Below are 26,335 nucleotides of genomic sequence, written 5' to 3'. Positions count from 1 at the left end.
ATTATAAGTAGGTAAAAAGCTATTTGCACGCTGGCACAATTATTGCGATACACGTCGATAACTCGTCGAAGAAAAAATATATATTACTTTCTTCTTTCTACTTATCTTTTTTCAATATTTTGAAAATAAATTAAATATTAAAACATTCTGTTCATGTTATTTCAATGAAATTATATAAATATATGAAATTGTAATAAATTTAGAAGCAGCAGTTTATTTTAAAGTAGTTTACTTGTAACACTTAAAAAATATTTTTTATTTTAAAGCTTTTCATACTCTTTAAATGCTTTAAAGAAACTTTTGGGAAAAAATTCAGGAACAGAAAATTTTATTAATTGACCAATCAAAACATTTTTTGAAATGTTTTTGTAACATTAAGTGGCCTTGCACTCAGTCTTACTATTGATTCGAAAATATAAAAACTGAAAGAAGATACATCTGAATACATACTTTTAAAGTTATTTTTTAAATGTTTTTATATACACGAATTAAAAATCAGCTGTCATATTTTATTTTGCTGTCGCAGAAGAGAAAATCTGGAAATTTATTATTACGTCATACTGCTCGTAGCATAAGCACTCGTTTTATTAGCAATTCGCGACATGGTAGCACGGGAGCCTGTTGACCTCCTTGAAATCAACTGACGATAAGCGTGTCGATTATGTGGTATATATAATTGCGGTGAAAAAACCTTTTCTGAGAGATATATATATATATATGTATGTATGTATGTATGTATACGTAGGTTGATATAATTATGCGATAATCATATCATGATTCAGTTTTTTAACTTACTCCTTTAACGCGAAGTACTTGTTAGAATCATCGCGTGAGTCACGACATAAATGTCGAGAAATATTGTCTATTAGCGTTATAACTTAAAATATAAGGGTTTGTCTTGTAACGTATAGGACTATAATGTGTAAGAACTGATTAGTGAATACAAACTGTATATGCTCTTTTTTTTTTTTTTTTTTTTTTTAGAATTGAGAGAACTACACGTAACATATAACTTGAGTTCTATCTCTGCAAGTGAAAAATATTACTTCTTCCTTTTAATTGTCAGGATCAACTTTTTCATAATATTTTTCTTTTTCTGTCGTGAGATTTTTTGATCAACTTGCGAGAAACGAAATGTTCCAACTATGCATGTAATATTTGAATTAAATGTAGAAAGCAGAAAGTTAGAAAAGTTTTTACATTGCAAACGAATTAAAAATTTTGTAAACTAATATTTTTTTCTCAGTTTATTTTTTTTCTCAATTTATATAACATGTCGATACAGTTTTAAATCCCCGATCTCTACAGATTCTATGCATGCTGGGGATTTGAAGAGAAGTGATTTTTCAAGCATTTTTTTTACTTTGAATTAATCTATAGATGATAAACGGAAGAAGTTTACTTTTCTCCTTAGCTGCGTTTAAAAACATCATTCGATGTCCCCGGGTATCCCCACTTTATTCTTGTTTAACATTCGATGAGCAATAAGGATAAAATGATACCTGAGGACACTCGGGTGAAGTTTCTGAACGTAGCCCTTATAAGACAAAGAGGACTGGAGCCCATGGAGCCCATAAGACACAAATATATCAACGTAGCGTAAACCACTAAACCAAATAAGCATCCTGTGTAAATTAATATGGCGACTCTACTGAATGCTCATTGATTTAGCAATCTTATATTATGATTATGCGACAATATGCATTTCGTCGTCTTATTAGTCAAAGAATGCCGTGTTTCATTATTCATGCTTTGTAGCAAGATTTAAAGTTATTGGCTGACATGTTCTTGTCTCAGGTGGACCTTTTGGCAATTAATAAATAAATATAGAAGCAACCAAGAGTTTTTTGAATGCAACGATTTTGTATTCTTAAAATCGACTTTGTGTTTTTTTGAAAAATATGGTTAAGACATAGAAGAGAAGAGAGTATCGATATGAATTATTAGTGTTTCGTAGCAGTGACAAGTGAAAATTGAGAATCTAGAACTTTCTTTGGTGTCTGCGAAGGATCAATATCACTAATAAATCTGGTAAATAAATCTTACATTACACAACTTTGAAATCACTGAATAATGTTAACACAAATTAATGTTAATACAAATTTCTTTTTTTCTTATAAATTAATAATTTATTTGCTACAACTGTAGGTGTATATGTGTGTGTAAAAGAAAATGTAAAAAAAAATGGTTAAAAAAAGCTAGATATCCTTGTAAAGCCCATTCTACAATGACAATAATAAGAGAGCAAACTGCTTAGTGAAGTAAAGGGCGAGAACAACACAATGGGAATTGTTCATTTCGTTAATCATCACTCTGTACTTCTTACTGCCATTGTAACAGAAGTTTTTCTTTCGGTCTTTACTTCGAAATAAGAGAGTAAATAATGATCATTAAAAACAGGTAGTTTACTCTGTACTCTTACAGTCTTACATGTACATCTACTGCCATTGTACTGTCATTGGATTTTAGAGTCTAGTATGCATCATCAGAAAACATTTGCATTTCGCAGAACGTAAATTGCCAAATAACAGTGTAATAGCACCAATAAGAAATAAGCACAGTTTTGCTCACTTTTTTGTGATGCGTCTTTGAAATTTCGATATTGGTGCAACAAGTTTCGCGTTCATTGACACGGGGCCATCGACGCTAACAAAAAGACGATAAAGAGCAACGACGGAGATGGCGAGAGGACATTGGGACACGGAGGTCGTCGGCGTCGGCGGCGGCGGCGGCGGCGGCGGCGGCGGCGGAGGCGGCGACGGCGTCGAGGTTGCGCGGCCACTCGCCGTCGGGACGCCATCGTCGAAGGACGCATGAATATGTATACTGCTGCCGGAGCCGCTGCGATCTTTGTGATTTAACCGAATCAATTTCGTTAAGGAGATTCGTCCGCGATCCATATTTACGCATCAATAAGAACGTCGCCATGATATCGCGATAACGATAATGATAATGCTAATTACATATTAACAATCGTGCCGTAGTGTCAGTGAACTTTGGTAAACTTGAGTGCTTCCTTCTTGGATTCTTACTATAAGATTTCTATGGTGCCGTCGACGTTAATCGAATCAAGTTAGTACAAAATGTGTGTGTGTGTGTGTGTGTGTGTATATATGTGTGTATATGTGTATATGCATACACATATATACATTTTATGCTATATATAGCATAAAAAAGTTAAAAATTTAAACTGAGATTTTATAACTGGTTTAATTTTAATTTTAATATGTTTAACGTAGTTATATGATTCAGATGTAATTTTTATCGATCAAGATAATTGTTGGCTTTAATTTTTATTATTAAAAATTTTTTTTTATTAGAGAAAGAGAGAGAGAGAGAGAGAGGCAGAGAAAGATGCAACTTTATATAATCTAGTTTTTTCAAAAATTTGAATAACAAAGTCCAATTTTTTTCTATCAATTTAAATTGAATAGCACCGAAGAAAATAAACCTTACTCTTGAAAAAGTCAATTTCTATCCATTTTGAGAAAATTAAAAGAAAACATGTGTATTGTGAGAAACCCTCAAATTTCTAAAATTAAAGCAATACTGCTTTTTAAAAAAATAAGACATTTTTTTCAATTAGTCTAATAAAATGTATTACTTTTTCTTTTGTGTAATTTGATATTTTAAGATAAACTAATATAAATAACAACATAGGATTAGAATTATAACATGCTATACAAGTTCGAGTAATTTTTATACAAGGATTTGTTTTTTTCTTTTGCAAAAAATAGTAAAATTACGGATGCAGTAATATAATATGATTTAAGATTCAGAATATTTTAAAGTCTAAAAATTTATATTTTCAAAAACAAACTAATGTTATTTTACAATTATTACATTATTATATATATAGACTTTTTTTTAACGATTTATTGACTATATATATTATAACGATTTATATCAGCATCAACTATTGATTTATTATCTTTGTATAATTGGCGGAATAGTCGCTAATATCCTGGAAATTAAACGAGATGAAAAACGAGCATATCAATCATTGCGGAAAGCAACCGATGCTATTTTGTATTCGAGACTGATGTGTCACGCACGGTGTGTCTCGTGCATACAGCGAGAGGTAATTGGAACTGTTCGAGTTATGTTGCGGCTTTGTACAATTTGACACTGTATATGCGTGATTTAAAATTCTTACACAAATTTTTTATATTTCCACAAAAGTATGCAAAATTACAAAGATGCTGTGTGAAGCTTGAGTTGACGATTAGATAAGTAATATTATCGAGAACGCGTGCGATAAAAGAGGAACATATATAAAATTCGTAAATTAAGAAAATATTATGATTTTAGTATGTATATTATTGCTAGTCATTCGTAACAATATCGTAATAGTGGACTAGTGAAGAGATGACAAATATATGAGAGTTGACAAAATTAAGGGATGTGGTACATCATATCTCTTAATTTTGTCAACTCTAATATCTCGCATCAAATATACTATTCGAGTTACTGATTGATGGACCTGCAGTGGGAGCTGCAGTTACGAATTGCGAAATAAAAATGGCCAATCGATCGGGAATTCTCAACTATCACGCAACACGTGATCGACTGACCAACACCTATAGCGTTCTCAAAGTGGCGTTTATGCTTCCATGTTTCCATATAAGAATTCTTGAAATATCATAAAAACATCGCACGCTCCGCTAACATTCGCAATTAGATGGAATCGATGTAATTTTCCAGAATTCAGTCAATGTATATGTTTATATGTCGGGAATATAAAGTTCTATTTCGTTTTTATAATAATTTTTATTGACATATTGATAATTTTATTTATATTTGATCTCGTTACTCTATTTTTTATTAATATAATTATTTCTTAACATCAAATTTATAATTTTTATTTGAGTTGTATATCGTAATAGTAAAGATTCAGAATTGGTTAATCCGTTAATGGTTTACAATTATGTACAGATGTTTCTGTATTTAGTTGGGAATAAATGGAATAGTAAGTAATTAATATTTGAATAAGTATTTTTTTTATTTTATTCTAACGATCTATTAAGTCATTTAATAAATTATATACACAAACGCACACACACACAGATATATATTTTAATATTTTATTTTATAAATTTCAGTTTCCTTACACATCTTAATTTTCAACTTTGTAATAAATCTGTTTATTATGTTGCAGATATTGTTTGTCTTGACTGTATAATTTATTAAGTCAATAAGCAAACTATTTTTCAATCGATTCTTGTCAAAGATCTGGATCTTCTCTAATCGTAAGGCCGAGTAAGGACGTGCGAAAGTGGCGGCGGCCTCTCCTTGCGAATGATCGAGACTGGAAATCAGTCAGATTTGCATGTCAATAGATTAGACCAGCAAAATGAGGATCTCCTCGTAGCTGGTAACGGTAACGAGATTGACGGCAACAGCAGAAATCAGGTTGGTGAGCAAGCAGCTGTTGCGACGACGCAGGTGGAGGACGCAGGTAATAGCGAAAGAAAGAAAAAAGAAAAGGAGAGGGAAAGAGAGAGAGAAACTAAATTGTTCTTAAGTTGTCTTTGATGATGTATCTACGTGAGAATCGATTCTTCATAGTTACATCATACTTTAACAAATATTTATCTTGTACAATTAAATTCGATATTTTTAATTTACTCGAATCAAACAATCTTTTTTTATTCTTAATAATTTTTTCTCTCGTTTCTAAAGCGTTATTAGCATACACGCGAAATAACGTTAACATCGTGTAAATTAATCATTATTATTCTATACAAGCGTGATCAAGTAGCAAAAGTATCTCATATAGTGGACAAAATTTAGGATTGGGAGATAACATGTTAACTTTAATATGCTTTTGATAAAGTTCGTTATCATTATTGTAAAAATGTAATGGTGTTGCCATTACAGGCAGAAAGAAATAACGATTGTTACTTTCCATCCCTCCTCTCTAAGTAAAGTAACGGAAAGAGCAATGCGCGCGTTACTTTTATTAAATTATCAAATCCTGACAAAAACATATTAGGGCAGCGGGGAAAAAAAGAGATTTGGTTTACAAAAGTATGGACAAGAGAGATTAAGAATAATAGGCAAAATTTAAGACTAAGAATGAGATACGAAAGTTTGATTGTAGATTGTAGAATTTAAGAAATTTGGATTCTTTCATTTAGGTACAATGAGAAAAGAGGAACAAGAATCGCCGCGGATTCACGAGAATTCGTCGAAGGGCGGTATCGCCGCGAGCGTCGGGACGCCCACAACGGCATCGGCAATGCCGGTGGATGACGAAGAAGAGGAGGAGGAGGAGGCGGAGGAAGAAGAGGAAGAGGAGGACGCCGAAGAGGAAGAGGACGGAGACGTGGAAGGTAGTGGAACCGTAGTGGAGGGTGGAATGACGACGCAAGAAGAGGTCGGGGGTGTGTTAGTCGGTGGTGAAAGTGGGGGTGGAGGTGGCATGGCCGGCTACTGGAGGCAGAGTAGACCCTCCAGTCCCCGCATGCCGCCTCCGGAGCAGTCGGAGCAGCCGAGCCGACCCAAGAGCCGGCACGAGCTACAAATCGCGAGATATAACAACCTCGGCTACTGGCGAGCGAGAAGAGTTACCTTTTACAAAAATGGCGATCCCTACTTTCCGGGGGTGGAGTTCAGGTAAGCATTACTTCGGTCGATACTTTTACCAAATTAACCCTAAAAAGATATCAAGGGAATAGTTATTGGGTGACTTGATTGATTTATTATTATATTTTATTATGACATACATATTAATTATGCATATATTATTATCTGACATTAAGATAACATATTTTCTAATCTGACACACAGGGAACATAACGAAATACGAATATAGATAATTTCTTATCGTTCCGTTGTTCTGTACATATCTCTTTTATTTTAGCAGCATAGAAAGATGTTCAATAATTGTTTAGGCAATTGTTTTTCTGTAAAATTTTATATGTAAATTGAAATAAAATAAATTACACATCTAAATATAACGTTAATAAAAAAAAAATACTTTTTACACGTGCGCGCACGTCTCTTACACACACACACACACACACACACACACACACACACACACACACACACACACACACCACGCGCGCGCGCATGATTTACTGCATTCATGCATACATGAGTAAGGTTTGTGTTTGGAGCATATTTATATTCTTGCTTGCGCGCACACATTTACACACGCACAATATTAATATTTAATAAAATGTAGTAAAATCTTATAAGATCTTATAAAAATATTTTTAAACATTTGAAATAAACAATTTTACAAGTATATATACTACATAAATATTATACCATAGACTATAAACTTAAAATTAATAACTGTCACATGTTTGTCCACTGTGTGTGTGTGTGTGTGTGTGTGTGTCAAAAATATAAAAAATTATTTTGCAAAAAAAACGTTTTTTTTAGAAATTTTTCTTAAAATTAGTGAAAGATAAAAAATTTAAAAATGTACAAGAGAGAATGGATGATAATTATTTCTGAACAAATATAATACGCTTATTTAGTTTAACAAATGTATCCTAGCTAACAAATATATTAATCGAAAAATTATAAAAAAACTTTTAATTGCGAAAGCATTGTTGATATAAATTGTTGACTAATTGCATTAGCACGAAAAATCCTCTAAAAAAGATAATATTTATTTAGGGCCGGTTATTCCAACTTCTTGGTAAACTTACTTGCCAGGTAAACATGTGTCTATCTTCATTTCTTTTCTTAAATAAATAAAGACAAACATATATTTATCTGATAGGTAAGTTTACCAAGAAGTTGAAACAACCGACCGTTTGACGAGTAAACTGTAGTTAGATCGAAATATGTTTTGTTTTGCTCAAACGTATTTAATCGTCAAATTAAATACATCTGGATTAAAGCATACTTTCACATTTCATATATAAGGTTTGAAACATTGAATAAAATTTTCATTTCTATTTGTTTTTTTGTTTTACAGTAATATAACTTATATTTTTATAAAAAAGAATTTAATAGAAAATGATTTAAGAATTTTGATTAAAGGGATATCCTGTTTCAGAAAAAAGGGTTTACTTTATATTACTTTAAAAAATTCTCGAATATGCAGATTCAAACCTGGCCGTGACATTGGTTCTTTGGAAGCTCTACTGGATAGATTGTCCCTTCGGTTGGACTTGCCGAGAGGGGCGCGCCACATCTTTTCGATGGACGGTGATCGAAAGATTAGTCTCGATGAACTTGAGGACGGTGCCTCCTACGTAGTATCTAGCTATAAGACCTTCAAGGTAAGAAATACCTCGCAAGAATTTGTTTATTGCTGAAAAGATAGATCGAAGTAAAATTATCTAAATGGTATGTTTCTCGTATTTTTAAAATAATATAGGGTCAATAAAACCTTAGGTCAATTTAAAACAGTTTAAATTAGGTCAATTTAAAACAGTTGAAAAATACTTATTTATTTAAAATTATTAATATCTACTTTTTGTAAGTAATTATGGATTATGGATTTTTTGCATAAAATTTCTTGATAAGAAAGTACAGGAATGCATTTTATAGATAGCGAAAGTGTGTGTTAATCACAGCTGATTAAAGTGCTAGTTGCTAATAGCCTCGATATTCGTGAACTTGACTGACGTTGTAAACACGTCTTCTTCAAAGCACGACTTGAACGCGATACAAACATGAACATTCTGGAGTTTTCTGTCCTTATGCCGCACCGCGCCGCGCCGGATATCCACAATGTAAAGTAATATATTTTTTTATGACAAATATATTAAACTCTATACAAATGTTTTCAACTTTGTTTAGTTTTTAAAATCTTTATTGTTTTATCTGTGTAATCGCACAAAATGTATCAATGATAATACGATATTAGTGAAAATTATTATAATATACAAATAAATTTTATAAAGTAATTCTTATTATCGCCAGTAATGATAACAATCAAGGGAATCGAAATTATACAACTTCTTAGTTGACTCAACCGGCAAAAAGTTTTTCTTGAGACTAAGAAGTTGTATAATGTCAATTCTCTGGATTCGAATAAATATTAATCCTAATTTACCACAATTAATTCATCACACTCCGATCCTTATAACTGCTCGTATTGTTGTCTTATTTTTATTTTAATTAATATTTTTAATCTGGTGTAATATGAGAATTAATATGAGAATTGAAAAGTCTATAAATGAGATAAAATGCGAAAATACTGAGATAAATCAATTATATTTATATATTAATATGCCATATATTTTTTCTATAATACATGCAAAAGGAATGATAAAAATGAAAGAAAAAAGAAAATATCGATTCTCCGTTCTTAAATGCGAATTAATTACATGGATTAATAACTGATTAAAAGTTGTAAAGAACTAAAGAGGAATAAAAAAACAATTACTTACATATTGTTTTAAAGTTTAGCATATCATATATAATAAATATATGTGGGAGATTTTTAAAATAATTATTGGAGATGCTATATAGTAACGATTTATAAGAATATTCCTTTCTCCTCGACGACGACGACGACGACGATGACGACGTCATGTGTATCTAGCCCAGATCAGTTTCTTAAAACAGGCCGCACGCAACGCAAAATTGTATTTATGCGAGAGAACGGGAACGCTCTTTTTCTTTTCCTCTTTCGTTGCAAAAATATGCAATAAACAATTTTAATACTTTATAATTTGTTTTAGATTTTACGATACTACATATTTAATAATATCGTATAATTTATATTTATGGTAATTTTATATAAAAGAGAACGTAATCTCAAAAAGATTTCTCATCATCTGATTGCTCGTTAGGTCTATTGACGCAATGGATGAGAAGCAATTTTATTCTGTCTTACGTCATTCGGCATTATGGTTCACGCCCTTCCGTCGGTTCAAAGGTGTGACCAATTTAACTCGTTGTATATTACAATGCACCTTGATGCAATTACGATCTAGTTATTTCGATCGTCAACCACATACATATACACACAAGATTGTTCTTTAATTCACCAAAGTGGTTGAAGCTTATACATGATTCTTCCATTAAATAATTTTGTACGTCGATACGTCCCAGCCAAATTGGTGCATTCTCGATTGTAGATTCAACTCTTTATAATTTAATTAGTTAAAGGGGAAGCAGAAGAGAGGACGATAAAAAATTTTTTATTAAACTTGTAATTAAACATTTGTTTTTGACAGTTTGACGTATCTGTAAGAGAAAAATTGATTTATATCAAATTATTTTTGTTATGTTAAGATTACTGACAGATATTGCGATGCAAACATCGTGAGATTTCTCCATTCTTTTAGAGTCATTTTCTATATTGCGCGAAATAGTACATTCTATTTTGCATTCCTTTTTTTTATCGTCAATACTGACAACCTAACATATTGTACACGCCCCCTTACATTTATATCGCGATATTCGTGCCATTAATTAGATTTTTATTATATGTTCGTTCACCTTCGTTCTCTTTTCCTATTACAAATTGCGTGTTTGCTTCTCGTGTTACTTGCCACGCTATTGGTGACCTAATTACATATTACCAACAAGAAATCACTATTGCGTCGTGTGTGCCATGTGCACAATCCTTGGAATGTTGAGTATATATAATCTCTGCAATGTATAACAATAGGTAACTATATAACCAATAATAATTTTGTCCAAGTATTATAAAATTTAAGATCTATACTCGTTTTCTACAGATCATGTACAAAATTATTCTCTCTCTCTCTCAATTTTTTTATAAATAATTTTATTTAAAAAACAAATATTGAAATAATGAAAATTTCTCATACTACTAATTTTTCCTTAAATAGATGATTTTATAATATCAACTCGATTCTCTTAGTCAGAACAACCGAGAACGCGTGAATCACGGAGTAGTAAGTGGAAAGTAGGAGAGAGAGGGCAATTCCTACTTCCGTTAAGACGGCCGTTGTAGAGGGTGGCAAGAGAACGGGGGAGAAACCGTATCTCATTGACCGTTGGTCAACCGGCCTCTTGGGATCAATAAACACCAAGTCTCTTGACTTACCTCCGAGAACGCTGTTTTTCAAGATTTCAAGCACTTTTAAGATGGGGGTCGTTGCTTGAAAAAAAATCTTGTCTATCATTCTCGCATTTTCTTACTTTTCTTTTTTCTCAATGACTATTTTTGCATTAAAATTTCCTTATTTTTATATCAGCAATTTTATGTGTGTGTGTGTGTGAGGGGGGGGTGTAATTTTTCTTGTTTTTCTCTCTAGCTACTTCTCTGTATGCCGACAATCCTAGCATTGATATCTCCGTGATCGATTATATTGTTTGATGTAGTTGATGTCACCAAGATAGTCACCAAGAATGTCAAAGAAGTGCGATAAATGCACAATATATACGTGTTTTCATTAATATTTATTAAATATATTTTCGAGCTAGACTTCTTATCCTTCTCCGTAATCACTGCTCTATCAAGCGATGCCTGACGAGTGCCTCTGACTCTAGCTATTATTTCTCCAGCGAATTATTTTTCCGTAATCGTTATGGCACGTTTTGAATCACGAGACCTTGCTATCGTCACGCAACATACATGAGTTTGTTCTTCATTTTCATATCGCAAGGATACTTGACGTTAAATTAAGAACAAACAGAAAAATTGGTAGAAAAAATTATTTAGTAAAGTCACGATATAGCTTTTCCTTTGAAATCAATTGTATGTGATATATCTGTATCAATTAAAGCAAATTGTCAATTGTATTGCATTATTTGTTTAAAAAATTTTTGAACGGTTAATTCTTAGCTACGTTAATTCTCTGAAGATTTTTTTTTTCAAACTTCAAAATAAGAAAATGTTCTTGAAAATTGTAAATTCAGTAAAACGAGAATAAAATTTGTTTTATGTCTGTTTTTCCACAAAAACATATCTATTTTTTAAATTTAACTATACTCGATTTATTGAACAATCTTTTTTGTATGTCTTTGTTCTTACTTTCCATAGCCATAGAGCCGCAACAGTCTTTATACATCTTTGTCATTATATCTTTTTCTATAATTTTTTAAATTAAAGAAATTTTGTTTCTTAATCTTCTGAGACATCTAAGAAATTCTTGAACATTGAGTTTGGCATTGAAAGGCTTATCGAAAAGATTTATTGTTGCAGCTTATCAACCGCACGAATTTTTCTAATCAAAATTATAATCAATTCAGACGACACGCGATTGTCGCAGTTATATTGTAATTTTACACGCATTGTACATATGCATGTCAGAAATATTTATATTATGATAAAATTAATATCTTATGAAAAGACATAATATGTAATACCATACAACTAAATTCTTTTGTGTGTAAAAATTAAACAATTTAATTAAAAAGACATTCTCTCTTGTACTTTATAAAATGTACGTTAATAAGCAAGCTAGTGGAGTTATTAAATTTCTATAATTTAAATTTGAGAGAGAGAGAGAGAGAGAGAGAGAGAGAGAGAGAGAGAGAGAGAGAGAGAGAGAGAGAGAGAGAGAGAGTGAGAGAGAGAGAGAGAGAGAGAGAGAGAGAGAGAGAGAAGCTAGAGAGATAGAGCTGACGGCTATAGAGCTCGAGCGATATAGGAAGGAAGGGAGAGAGAGAAGTATAACGATAGTTGGGACAAAATACTAATAACCTGAGCAAGGGTTAAAGTATCACTGAATAGTCTAACAGAAAGGTTAGTCTGCAAGAGAATGAAATAGTATGCTGACCTTCATATAATAGTATAATTGTACACGTTTTATTATATCTGTAACTTTGAAATCAAGAATATAAATTTATATATAATACAAAATACTTACTGGCCAGTCAACTATAAATATATTTATAATTGATTGCATTTATTATAATAAATACAAATGATGTTTATGCTTTTCTTTTAGTTTTTTCTTAAAATTACTGTTTGTTACAAAATTTTATTTTAGCCAAGAAAGTTATAACTAAGAAATATTAATGTGTTTTATATACCTATCTGTTATTATTGCACTTAATTAAAAGTTATATTTAAAAATATATTTAAAAAAAACAATATTAAATTTTTTGAGTTTTATGAAATAAAATATCTCAATATCTTTTTTTCAATTAAAAAGAAAAATATAAATTAATTTAATTAAATTATAAATTAGACAAATGGGGGGGTTTGGGGTGTGGTGGGGTGGGGGGGTGTGGTGTGTGTGTGTGTGTGTGGGGAGTGGGAGAGAGAGAGATGGAGGAGAGAGAGAGAGAGAGAGAGGGAGAGAGAGGACGAGAGAGAGAGAGAGAGAGAGATCGGAGGACGAGAGAGAGCAAGGGAGAGACGAAGGAAATGATTGAGACCTGTCACCTAGATGAGCAGAGAGGAAGAGGGGGGGAGGTGGCCGCAAAGCAAAAAGTAGAAGTAGAAGAGAAAAGAACAGAATGGCCAGAGGAGAAGAAATCGAAACAGAAGATGCATAGACCACCGAAGATAGGAAAGAAAGAACAATGAAGAAGAAGAACAAGCAAGATAGTAGAATGAGAGAAGAGAGAGAGAGGAACATCAATAGAATTAGAGTAGGACAGCTATAGAAAGACAGAGAATGAGAAAGCAGAGGAGAATATTTGAATTGTGTATATTCTGTTATAACATAATTTGTTATAAAAGAAGGATAAAAGATGTTATAAATGACTCTTCGTTAGAGGGATAGTACGCGTGTGTTGAAGTCATAACTCAGCTTATTGGACTATTAGCATCGTTAATTCTTTTTTTCTTCTCCTCGAGATCCACTTTTAATATTAGTCTTATACAACTAATCAAGGAAAGTGCTTTAATATATAGGCTGAATTTCCTGAAAATCAAGTTTTTTTTTATGAGAGATTTATTAGGAAGGTGTGGACGTTCTTAATTTCCGTTGATGCTTTTATCGTCTCTTATCGAAACAAGCAACAAGCATAGTACAACTTTTATCATTCGCACTAACAAGGATTAAAATCATTTCCTATTTATCATTTATTAAGTTTATATAAAAATGCATCTGATTACTAAGTATCTGGTATATTGAATCTTATATATGAAATATCAAATTTCAATAAAATGTTAGAACTATAGTTCTATAAAATCTATGTAATATAAAATTGTATTAATATAAAAAATTGTATGTACACCTACACACTCAGATATATACGCACATGCAATACATACATATGCAAGTTTGAGTTAAAATTGTTTATAATTTTTGTATAATTTTTTTTAAATATGAATAATTCAATTGATAAAAACAACTTGAAAAAAATTTTGTTTAAAATTCTGATAAAATGGGACTTTTAGTAATTCAAGGACAATCTGTACATTACAATAAAATAAAGATTACGCAATGTTAAATCTAATCAATGCAAACAACAGCAAGGTATGCTCGATATATGTTGATTAAAAATTATGAAAAGAAAACGGTTACAATTCCTAACATTCAGCATTGTGAATTGGTATTACTACACAGAGAATTAAGAAGAGGGGTGCTGGAGTTAGAAGAGGAGGTGCAGGGTTGGGGGATTGTCGTCCTTGAGCGGTAACCCTTCATAAGGCATGGTAACGTAAGGTAGAGAGGTGTGGTAGGGGATGTTGCAGCACCCTAGTTCTTCAATACAACTATTCCACCTCCTACTTACCTCAGTAGTCGTCCATTGAACACAGTCGCGGTTGTACCAGCTTGTTCCCTGTCCGTATTCGAAAGAGAGATAGTAATTGTGTCACGCAATTCAAGATTGACAAAAAGATAATTGTAACAGACTTTCAACGCCAAATCAGAGTCATCAATTATCAACTTTTACTGTGGATTAGTGAATTTGATATCGAAATCGAATATTTTGTCGGTAGATTGTAATAATTTTTTTTTATCCTTTATTATTTTATAACTTTTTAATGGTTTCCTCCAATACTCTCGACAAGAAAAACTCATTGTTCATCTTTGATAATTATAAAAAATTGTTAAAAATTAAGACTAGAGAAATACGAACGTGTATTACGATTGAAGATTGAACATTCTCAAAAGCGTAGCATAAATAATGAAATAATTCAAGTTTTTAATCATTTTTTAATCATAGCCGAAGCAAGTTCTCATCTTTTTACTGTAAAACATTTGTAACGTGACGTATTTGTTAACGCATTTCTTTGGTTCTGTCCAAAGATTTTTAACAGAAAGTTATTTCTTTTCAATTTCAAGTTATTTCTTTTTAAATCATTTGTGGAGGATTATTAAGAATTGATGTTGAAATAGATTCAATTAAAGCTACTCTTTAAAATCATAAAACTAACTGTGAAAGTTTCTTCAAACTGTGCTAGTTTTTTTGGATTATGTGAGTTTGTGTAACGTGCTTGTATTCGAGACTGCATGTGGTAAAAGTGAGGTATAAATTTTCAAAGATTGCAAGGAGTCAATTAAGGTTCACAATTGAGTCTGCAAGTTTGTCTTCGTCCCAATCGGACGATTCGAAGTCAGATTTTGGCGTTAGGCGAGAAATAGAAGATTCCTATAGTGATTCTGAAACCGAATATTATAATCAAGACTTGAGTTGCTGGACAGATAGTTTCGTCGTGTTAATGAGCAATTCCTTTGAAGTGATATCGCTGCCGGCCGATATGATGCAGGTTCTCTGGATATATTTATGCGACATTTATTGGATTTATTCAAATATTTTGAAATCTATTAAAATCTTAGATTTTAATATAAATGTATAACGTCCAGATTATATCTAGAAATATAATGTAAGAAAAAAGAAACGACAAATATTTTATTACTTTTTTCTTACATTTTTTTAAGAATGTAAAATTGACGGTACATTGAATACAAAAGGATCAATTACATTTCAGTATACATATACGTATGCGTGTGTGTGTGTGTGTGTGTGTTTGTGTGTGCGTGCGTGCGTGCGTGCGTGCGAGCGTGTATGTGTGTGTGTGTCTAAAGAAAAATAACTGATAGTAAAAAAAATAATGATAATAGTATGTAATGTGTATAATTATGTAGTATTATGTACTACAATATATTAAAATGTTTAGAAAATGTAAATATAATAAATTTAGTATATATTGTGAATATCTTTATGGATAACTTATGGAAAGAAGAAAAGGCACAAATAAACTTCAATGATATTAGTAATTTAAAATATTTGACAACAGCCGGCCAGCTATGGGAAGAAGAACACCACTTGGTACACTAGTCCGGCAGGCGGTGGAGGTAGTAGGAGCGGTACCACGGGGACCGGAAGTGGGATTGGAGGGTGGCAAAGTAGACCGCCAGCAGTACCGAGTCTTAGCCGGAAAGCCTCCATCACTGAAGAAGCACCACCTCCCGGTGGCGGAAAGCCTTCTTCGGGCCGTGTCATTCGCATCGTTAACAATCATGACCATACTGTTCAGGTAGGAGGATCAAGACTTGCTAACTTATTACTTTCAAGATCTGTATTAATCTACGCATTAATTTTTCTCTTTTTTTCTCTCTTTCTCTTTTATTGAATCTATATAAATTTTTTATACATTTACACATACACAGAGATAAGTAAAACAATGTGTTTTTGCACGATAAAATGTTATTAAAATAATTTTTTAAATAATTTAATTTTACTCTCTCTCGCGCGCGGGCGCGTTTGTGTGTGAGAGAGACACTGATTGTATTTTAATTATATAATAGAGGAGAAAAAGCGGTTATGGACTAGATGTGGGATTATGGAATTCGCGATATCTCGCATACTTTGTCTTGAGTTTTGGGGATAACTGTCCGAATTACTTTTTTACATATTGTTTAGATGTTATAACATGGCCACTGGTCATTAGTGTTTGTTTTGTTGCCATAAAAGTTGCATTTTAGTTTCGCAAGTAGCCGAATGTTTTATAGGTGTCTAATCTTTATCTCATTTTGAGAAATATGTCGGGTATCAATTTTTTAACATTAGTAACATGTAATTTAAAGGTCTTGAATATATAGCTTAATTGACGTAATGTTCGACGTAATGTGTGCATGCATTTGACGTGTAAAATTATATTGCTTGCAGGTTATAAATCCTTGCTATTATTGCAAGTCCTATAATCTCTTTCCTCGTAATATTTTTTACAATATTTTTACGATACTTAGCTAATAATGTTTGTTATAATATTTTTATAGTATTTCTATAATACGCAAAGAGCCAAAGATTTTGATATTTATATTTTTCATTCTTTTGTGTGATACTATGTACAACATATTGATACTTTTGTGATAATGATGTAAGATTCGTCAAAGAGCATTTTTTTATACATTTACACATACAATTAATTTTTTATTTTTCAGAAATAAGAATGATTTTGAGAATATTCGTTGGTAACGTTTTATATTCCCCTACAGGTTCCATAACTGCAATTTTTTTCTCTTTTCAGTAAATTGTTAATTATATTTGTTATGTATATCCGAAGAATTTCTGCTTACAATATAATTGGTAGAACTCTATGATTAACAAACTTGTACCAACAAGAATTGTGTCAGACAAATTTTTACTGAGTTATTTAAATAAAACAAAATGGTGATTTATAACATCCTTCTCTCCTATATAATTTTTTATTATTTATCTAATTGTTATTTGTGTTTATTTCTTTTTGATTATACATTTTACGTAAGTTGAGGAATAATTTAATTTCACAGTTTTTGAATAATAACTTATTTTACTCGATTTACTTATTTTATTTGATATCTAAATAATTAAAATTTTTTTGTTATTATATTTATCAACTAATTTTTAAAAACCGTGTGAATTATCTCTTAATATAATCTATTTTTTGTTAGTGTCGCGTTTTATTAAATCTTCGTACATCACAACCTTTCGAAGAAGTTCTAGAAGATCTTGGACAAGTGTTGAAGATGAACGGGGCTAAGAGGATGTTTACTGTCTCGGGACAAGAGGTTAGTTATCATTTAATTATATAGTTTTAAAAATTAAAGAACAATACTCAAAACATAGAAACATTATTCTATTAATAATGTATAGAAATAACTTTCAAACTTGAAAGTTATTTCTTTCTATACGTTACAGAAAAAAAATAGAGAATTGAAACCAAATTTTATTAAATATGTATTATATGTTATAAAATATATAATATAATAGATAAGGTTAATTTAGATAAGGTTAATAAATTATTTGTTACGTAAATTAAATTTTTATATATTTATAAGTATAGCACTAGTAATGGGTTAATGTATTTATAAAAAATTTAGGAGATAAAAGTACGTGATTTTTTGAAAATGTAAAAAAACATATGTAAATTTGAGGTATCAGCATTATATTCGTAAAATTGACCTGAGAGCGACGTTAATTCATAAATATGGATGCCGCGCCACGGGAAGAGGCAAAACGAGGGTAAAACTTGAAGGATAACGATAACGGGGTCGGCCCTCGATCTTATGAAATAAGATTGTTGTGTACATACATTCCATAAATCATCTTTGACAACTAATTATTATTATTATTTTTAATGAAATTTTTATAAAATTCTACATACATATACGCAATAGAATCGTACAAAGAAAGTCTCATATTATATTATATTCAATGTTTACATATTCCTTTGAAAGAAGTAATAAAGTAAGAGTCTATCGATAATTGAATATTAAAAGTTGTATTAAAGCGACACGATTCTTACAAAGATGCATTCTTTCATTTTCGCATTTTTTAGGAGTTATTTATAAATTTGTAAATTTGTAAAACGTTTGAAAAAAAATTGTTTAACATACTCGTACAATTTTTTAATCAAATTCTTAAATCGAAAAATTATTAGAGTAAATTTTACATTTGATAAGATAGTAACAATTTTGCTTGCAAGTTTGAATACAAAATTTTTCTATTCGACAATCTCGTTCAAGTTATTCTTACGTGTCTACATTATTATCGGGACAATAAATATTTACAATTAATCAAGAGACTTAAACAAGGTGTTCGCAAAAATTGGTTTGGTATTATAGTGCTTGTAACATATATAATAATAAAGTCATTGTAAAATTTTATTTTGCTCAAAGAGATTTGATATCGCTGATTTTCTCGTGCTCTGAAAGCTGTCATATGCGCTATTTATATGTACGTGTGAAGCGTATTTATTAATATTGAAATATTTCGTTGGTATATATAACATACAATAAATGAAGTCGAAAAAGGCAAAGTGTAACGCGCGACGTTTAAGCGCCGCGATGTCAGCTTGAATTTTTGACATTGTAATAAATTACACGGTTATACATCTCTCACAGGAGGTGCTCGTGATGTAAGTGGGACGAACGTGCCCCACGAGTGTGTAAAAAGGTCAGAGATTCATCTTTTCAGGTCACGATTGTACATGAATTTCAAATGGGCCAATTTTCTTCGCCAAATGGCACGTCATCGACCCCTCTCCTTTCTCTCTCTCTCTCTCTCTCTCTCTCTCTCTCTCTCTCTGTTACTTTCTCTTTGTCTGCTTTGCTTTTTAATATTATTTCTCTAATTTAATTGTAATATTTGTACACATTGTTAATTTTTTTTGTATCAATATTTGACGTTTTAAAGTATAGTTCTAATGTGTTTAACAAATGACTTGATGATTTAATTTTTTTTTTGTAATTAAAACATTTAATTGTAAAAACTTTTCTATTTATATTTATTAATTTGCAAACAATTGAAACATACTTATTTCATGAAAAATTTTATTATTTTTTAAAATACATAGACTATATAAAATAATTGCAATTATTGAAAAAAATATGTTTATTTTGTACAGAACGAATCCATAAAATATGAAAAGAATAAACTAAATATATCGTGTAAAGGAAATACGATATGCCAATAGGTGAGAAGTTTTTCGCAATTGAGGAACGAGTTTGCAGATGTGGATACATTTTATTTGGGTACTGGATCGGCTCTTGTAATGGCCGGCGTCACAGCATCCCCGGTACGAAGATCAAGGTCACGTGGACCATCCACTGTCGTGGAAGAAGTTGGCCGTCAGAGAAGAGCTCGCAGCAAAAGCAGACCACGAGCCTTGTATGCTCCTGACTCCGACGTTGTTCGAGTAAACGGTAAAAATAACTAATGAATAAATCTTATTCTTTTGTTATCAGTTGTAATTATTTATAATCTTATTATTAGTTTTTGTATTGTCGCATGTTAATGGAGCTCTTTTTATTCTGTACAATTAATTGTGATAATATCGTTAATCTGTTTGTCTCATCCTCCTTATCTCCCCTTTTGCCGATAAAACTGTTCAGTCATGGGAAAACGATTAATCCAATTCTGATCAGATTTTGACTGACGATTAAAAAGTATAGATTGCTTGTCATACAGTAAGACAAAAGTGAATTCAAGATAATCTTTATTGAAACTAAAAGCTAGTTATTGTTTATAGGAATAAGATTTATCAAGAAATGATAAACGTTGCAAAATTGAACATGAAGAAAAGATATCGCAAGATCTGCTCGACATTTTCAACATCTTCGGTTTTTCGATCGATCTTGAATCTCTTTGTTTTTGTAAAAAGGATATGTTTTAGGATTAAGCAAATACATATCGCATATCGTTAGCAGATTATAGCGTCGTAGAAGTGCTACGCGAAGAACCAGCTAGAGTGACGATCAGAGGACTTAGACGATCATTCTATCCTCCTTCTCATCTGCCCCCAGTTGATAATTCGCCGCCTGAGAAGAAGTTACAACTAGAATGGGTTTATGGCTATCGGGGAACCGACACTCGTAAAAATTTATGGGTTTTACCTAGTGGCGAATTATTGTATTATGTCGCGGCCGTGGCAATACTTTTCGATCGAGAAGAGAATGCGCAACGACACTATATTGGACACACAGAAGACATTATGTGCATGGAGGTAGGTAATGTTTTTGCTCAATAATGTGGAGACAACAAAATGAAAGAAAACATTGAATGCCTACACAAGTACCGCGTAACCCTACAGTTTTTTATATTGTATTTGATTTTCCAAAAGAATTAGGGAGTTGTTCTTTTTATTAATAATTGATTATTCTACAATGTAATGTAATATAATGTAATAATATACTTGACTGCGACAGAACCTGACGTGTACCTCGGATTTCAGGTTCATCCTAGCAGAGAACTTGTCGCATCCGGGCAAAAGGCGGGCAGACATAGAAAGGCACAGCCGCATGTTCGTATATGGTCAACGGAGACCCTTCTCACTCTATATGTATTTGGAATGACCGAATTTCAAATGGGTGTCTCAGCATTAGCATTTTCACAACTGGTATCTAATTTACCCAAAAGTAAAATAATTTTTACAAATATACTCATGTTGTTTATCGAGGGGAGAAGAAAAGAATTACAAAATGTAAAAATTGTAGTGTTTTAAGTACTCTCAATAAGTGACAATTAACAAATAATAATAATTAAGTTAATAGACGAGTAATAATACGAATTCTCCTGATTTTTTGATATTATTATATAGAATGGTGGCAGTTACGTACTTGCCGTGGATTCTGGAAGAGAAGCTATACTTTCGGTGTGGCAGTGGCAATGGGGTCATTTGTTAGGCAAGGTGGCGGTAAGTCCCTCTTTCACTTTCTTTCGCTCGTATTTTTTATAAATTTATATATATTTTTTAATAAAAAATACATTATAATTTTTACACATATAATTTTATTCAGACTATGCAAGAAGATCTTACGGGTGCGGCATTTCATCCGTTGGATGATAATCTCTTAATAACACACGGACGTGGCCATTTAACATTCTGGAATCGGCGAAAAGATGGCTTCTTCGAGAGAACTGATATTATCAAACCGGTAATTATTGAGCGTACACAACTTATGTGCTAGTAGCAAACTTAAAATTTGGTATCATATGTATGTGTATAATCAGTGTGTTTTATTGCAATCAAAAGTAATGGCATTTTTACTTTACGCTTGTCTCAGCCGTCCCGTACACACGTGACGAGCATTCAGTTCGAACAGGATGGCGACGTTGTCACGGCCGACAGTGATGGTTTTATCACGGTATACTCGGTAGACGCGGACGGGGCATATTTTGTACGAATGGAATTCGAAGCACATAACAAGGGCATTAGCTCTCTCGTCATGTTATCGGAAGGCACGCTCCTCTCTGGCGGTGAAAAAGATAGGAAAATAGCTGCTTGGGACTCGTTGCAGAATTATAAACGTATCACCGATACAAAGGTTGAAATTGATATTTTGAAAAATGTTACTTTAGTCATATGACACATGCGTTGATGACTCGCCTTACGGCCATGCAAATTTTTAGCTATCTTTTCTTATTTCTCTATCTTTTGGAGGGATTGCGCGATTTGTTTTATTGTTTTATTGTTGTATAAGTAATGTGAAATAGAAATGAGAAAGAAATATATTCTCTATATACTGTTTATCAAGAAGGAATGAACGATATAGAAGTGATTTAAACAAAAATAATATTCTTTATGTAATTTTTAATTTCGATTAATTAACCAAGTGTTTTGCTTAAAGTCAATTACGCCAAAAATTACACCATCTAATAATCATTTAACAAGCGGAGCTAATTGTTACATTATAGCTGCCAGAATCGGTAGGTGGAGTTCGGAGCATATATCCGCAACGTCCCGGACGGAATGACGGAAACATTTATGTGGGAACTACGCGGAACAATATTCTTGAAGGTTCTCTGCAAAGAAGATTCAATCAAGTCGTATTCGGCCACGGCAGACAATTGTGGGGTCTGGCAGTTCATCCTGACGATGAGGTCTTTGCTACCGCCGGACATGACAAAAATATCGCCCTCTGGCGAAGACATAAGTTATTATGGACCACGCAGGTAAATTAAAAAGTAAAATTATTTACCTCACATTACACTATTAGTCAAATAAAACAGATATTATACACTAATAGAAATTTATCTATTGATTTACATTTTACATGGCCGCATGTGCAACTTCACCCACTCATGCTCACGCTAAATTAATAGGAAACTATTTAAAGATACACGACTTTTACGAATACAAGAACGAAATACAAGAACAATTGCAGTAACACGGAAACACAATACATTCAACACACTCGTACAAGGATATGCTTCGTGTGGATTTTAGGTGGGTTTCGAGTGTATATGCATAGCTTTCCATCCATTTGGCGTGGCATTAGCGGCAGGATCATCGGAAGGCCATCTTTTGGTACTCGCGGCTGATACTGGTGCAGCCGTGGCGACTTTGAGAGTCTGCGGATCGCCTCTATCTTGCATCGGATACAATCCTAGTATGGCACAAGTTTATTTCATAATTTGTTGAACGTTTATTACACAAATTTAAATTAGCAAAAAAATTAATTTGTAATAACAAAATGACTTAATTTTAACCTAAATTATACATATATATATATATATATATGTATATATAATTAATATGTATATTTTATACACATATGTAAGTTTTATATATATATATATATTACATCTTTTTATAACATAGCATGGTAGGCGTAATCATATATGGTTTTGTAAAAATATGCTTTCAATATTTGTTTTCTGCCTGAGTAGCTGGAGAAATTGTGGCAATGGGTTCTCAAAACGGTAGCGTGTATCTCTTTAGAGTATCTAGAGATGGATTTTCATATAAGAAGAGTAACAAGATCCGTGGCACGCAACCATTGATGCAGCTTGATTGGAGCTCTGACAGTCGCTTTCTCCAAACTGTCACTCAAGATTATGATCTCTTGTTCTGTAAGTCGTCATATATTCGTTATATATTTTCATCAATAATGTATTTATAAAAATCTTTTGAATATTTAATATTTACATAATTGTACTGTGTGTGTGTGTGTGTGTGTGTGTGTGTGTGTGTGTGTGTTATATTGTTAATTTATGTAACAGATATAAGAAATTATTGTTATCATTTGATAAAGGCAGATTAACGAATTTAAAAGAATTTTTATAAAAGTAAAACAAAAAATAACAAAAGATATATAATATATCTACTTTGCGTATATATTTAAATATAAACTTTGCTTTTAGGGGACGTCAAGGTGTTATCGTCCGAAAAAAGCCCATTGGTTATGAAAGATGTCAAGTGGTACTCTCATAACTGTACTGTCGGGTATATGACTTCTGGTTAGTTATTTGTTATTTATTATGAAACTACCCGGAAAAATTTTTCTCAGAATTTTTCATATAATTTTTAAAAATTTTTATGTAAATTTTAGAATTTTTACAAATGTCTATATAATTTTATAATTTTTTAGAAAATTTCTCAGACTTTATACGTTTTAAAATACTTCTCAAAAGTATTGAGGAAAATCTACATCTTTTTTAGAATTTTATAAGAAATAATAGATGTAGCATATTAACATTTTCAGTACTGAGCTTTTAATTATTATTTCATTTGACTTTGTTTCTTTTGCTTAAGAGTTATAGTCGGAGTTCGTCTATTTGTTTAACATTTCTACCCTGAGCAGTGTTCAGACTTAAGAATGCTAGTATTAACAACAAAAAAAAAAAAAAAAAAAAAGCGGTTGCGATTTGAATTCATAAACTGAAAATGGGGATATACAGGGAAACTTTAAGCGTTTTTAGAGGAAATGTAGAATAGAAAAACTCTAATTATTAAATGTAAACAGACAGAATGGAATGTAAAAGCGAGATGTTTACAATTATACTTGCAGGGCAATGGAATAACCGCTATTATCCATTGACCACAGTTGTCACGACCTCCAGTAGATCAGCAGCACATGATATGCTGGTGAGTGGTGATGCCGAAGGCTACCTTCGACTCTTCAGATATCCATGTACTAGCGCCAAAGCTGAGTATGTCGAGGAAAAGGTATATAGCTCGTTGGTGGCCTGTGCTAGGTTCCTCTACAACGACCAGAATGTCGTCACTGTTGGTGGCACTGATGCTGCCTTGATGCTTTGGGAATTGGTTGATGAATGAAAAGATAGATTCGTTAAAGAATACTGTCCACTTACTGTCCATGTTTATTAAATATAAGGCGCTGGCGCCTTTTAGTAGATTTTAATCATTCACGACAAGTAGAGCTCTTTTGTGGGTCATTTGGTGAATTTAACATAAAAATGTAAATACGAGAAAGAAATAGCTATAATTTGTTTTTCTAATTTTAATTAAAAAATTTAATAACATTACACATTTTAGAAGTTAATTACGCATTTTAGCACAGAATCTATAATTCCATTATGATATTATTTATTCAATTTATATTTGATTTTAATTTACTGTTTTAATATACAAAATATTTCATTTTATATTAATAATAATTTCAAGAATAAATAGTGCTGAATTACAATGACAAAGTTATATAATACAATATAAATGTGTGAATTTCGTTTTTGTAATTAATATTGCGATTACTTTTATTGTCTGATTGTGTTATGTTAGACAACATAAAATTACCAATTTGTTCTAAATAATCTATACATTTCACGTTATTTGTCCTTCAAATCATTTCAATTTGTCTTCTCAATACGCACAATATAGATAAAATGTAAAATCATTATAAATGTGTTGGAGATAATGAAACGACAAGACTATACACTAATCTTCGTTTGTCACATAATCTATTAAATTGTTGAAAAATGACTAAAACTAAAAAAACGAAGAATCATACTACATTATAATCAAATACATTTATATAATTTTTATTGCTTTCAATCCTAAATTTATTCCTATATTATAATTACATAAAATGTAGCATTTATATATATAAATCAAATTATTTATATATTGTGCAATTGCAAGACAAGCCAATAAATAGAATATTTGCGAATTAATAGAAATAAGCTGAAAAGCACTTGACGTCGTAAAAATATATGTGCATACGTGAGCACTCACTAATATGCGAGCTTTACAATAAAATTAATTTTAAGCTATTGTTATAAATTAAATGGAAAGGAGAAAATGCACTTGCTCCTTAGATTTTTAAATTAAACTTAAAAGTGAGATATGTGTATAGTAAGTAAAATCATGACTATAATGACATTTCGTTGAACGATATAAAAAGCCTTGAATAAATGAATTGAATGGCACACGATCGATCAAATACAAAATATTGATTTGTTAATTTAAATTTGACTCAAATATCAATTGATATCCTATATCAATTTTACCTATTGGTAAAAATGGAAAGTTTTATGAGTGTTTTTAGCCCTTATATGAGCGTTTTCGAGAGTTCTTTGAAAGTTCATAAATGTTGGTAGAAAATTTGTAGAGCGGAAATTGCAACGCTTGACAAGTGTTTGTATACGAAAAAAGGCATTGTTTTAGAATTGCAGAATTTTCACGTAATATTATATATATATATATATATATATATATATAATATACATCGTTTTATAAGCATATTGAAACCCAACGGTGTAAGCATTTTTACAAATCTTGAAAGCATATAAACTTTCAGAAAACGCTTTTTAACAC

The 26,335-nt window shown here is 31.5% G+C and overlaps 1 protein-coding gene across 3 annotated transcripts; it reads left to right on the top strand.

The window, feature by feature from the left end:
- Window positions 1-204: 204 nt before the first annotated feature.
- LOC105828624 (echinoderm microtubule-associated protein-like CG42247) lies at window positions 205-25,516 on the top strand. Of its 3 annotated transcripts, XM_012667078.3 has the most exons (17): window positions 208-3,072; window positions 5,159-5,458; window positions 6,141-6,618; window positions 8,069-8,246; window positions 16,094-16,333; window positions 17,730-17,846; window positions 19,754-19,982; window positions 20,487-20,782; window positions 21,011-21,175; window positions 21,377-21,472; window positions 21,576-21,713; window positions 21,843-22,103; window positions 22,474-22,731; window positions 23,006-23,168; window positions 23,449-23,631; window positions 23,923-24,018; window positions 24,570-24,838. In XM_012667078.3, exons 2-17 carry the CDS (start codon window positions 5,299-5,301, stop codon window positions 24,836-24,838), a joined length of 3,327 nt encoding a protein of 1,108 aa, XP_012522532.1. In that variant the 5' UTR covers window positions 208-3,072; window positions 5,159-5,298. The 3 variants fall into 3 exon arrangements, with proteins under 3 accessions (XP_036147384.1, XP_012522532.1, XP_012522533.1); XM_036291491.1 differs by having other exon boundaries at window positions 205-5,458; window positions 24,570-25,516; XM_012667079.3 differs by lacking the exons at window positions 208-3,072; window positions 5,159-5,458; window positions 6,141-6,618; window positions 8,069-8,246 and adding an exon at window positions 13,640-15,562.
- The last annotated feature ends 819 nt before the right edge of the window (window positions 25,517-26,335 follow it).

Source organism: Monomorium pharaonis, chromosome 8 (assembly GCF_013373865.1).
Source record: "Monomorium pharaonis isolate MP-MQ-018 chromosome 8, ASM1337386v2, whole genome shotgun sequence".
Taxonomy (NCBI): domain Eukaryota; kingdom Metazoa; phylum Arthropoda; class Insecta; order Hymenoptera; family Formicidae; genus Monomorium; species Monomorium pharaonis.
The sequence above is the reverse complement of the archived record's forward strand: the minus strand, read 5'-3'. Positions and strand labels throughout refer to the sequence as shown.

Coding starts and splice junctions, on each gene's coding strand:
- LOC105828624 (XM_036291491.1), top strand. CDS start 5,299: ATGATCGAGACTGGAAATCAGTCAGATTTGCATGTCAATAGATTAGAC. Junction 16,334..17,729: donor ATCATGACCATACTGTTCAG/GTAGGAGGATCA, acceptor ATTTTTTGTTAG/TGTCGCGTTTTATTAAATCT. Junction 21,714..21,842: donor GAACTGATATTATCAAACCG/GTAATTATTGAG, acceptor CGCTTGTCTCAG/CCGTCCCGTACACACGTGAC.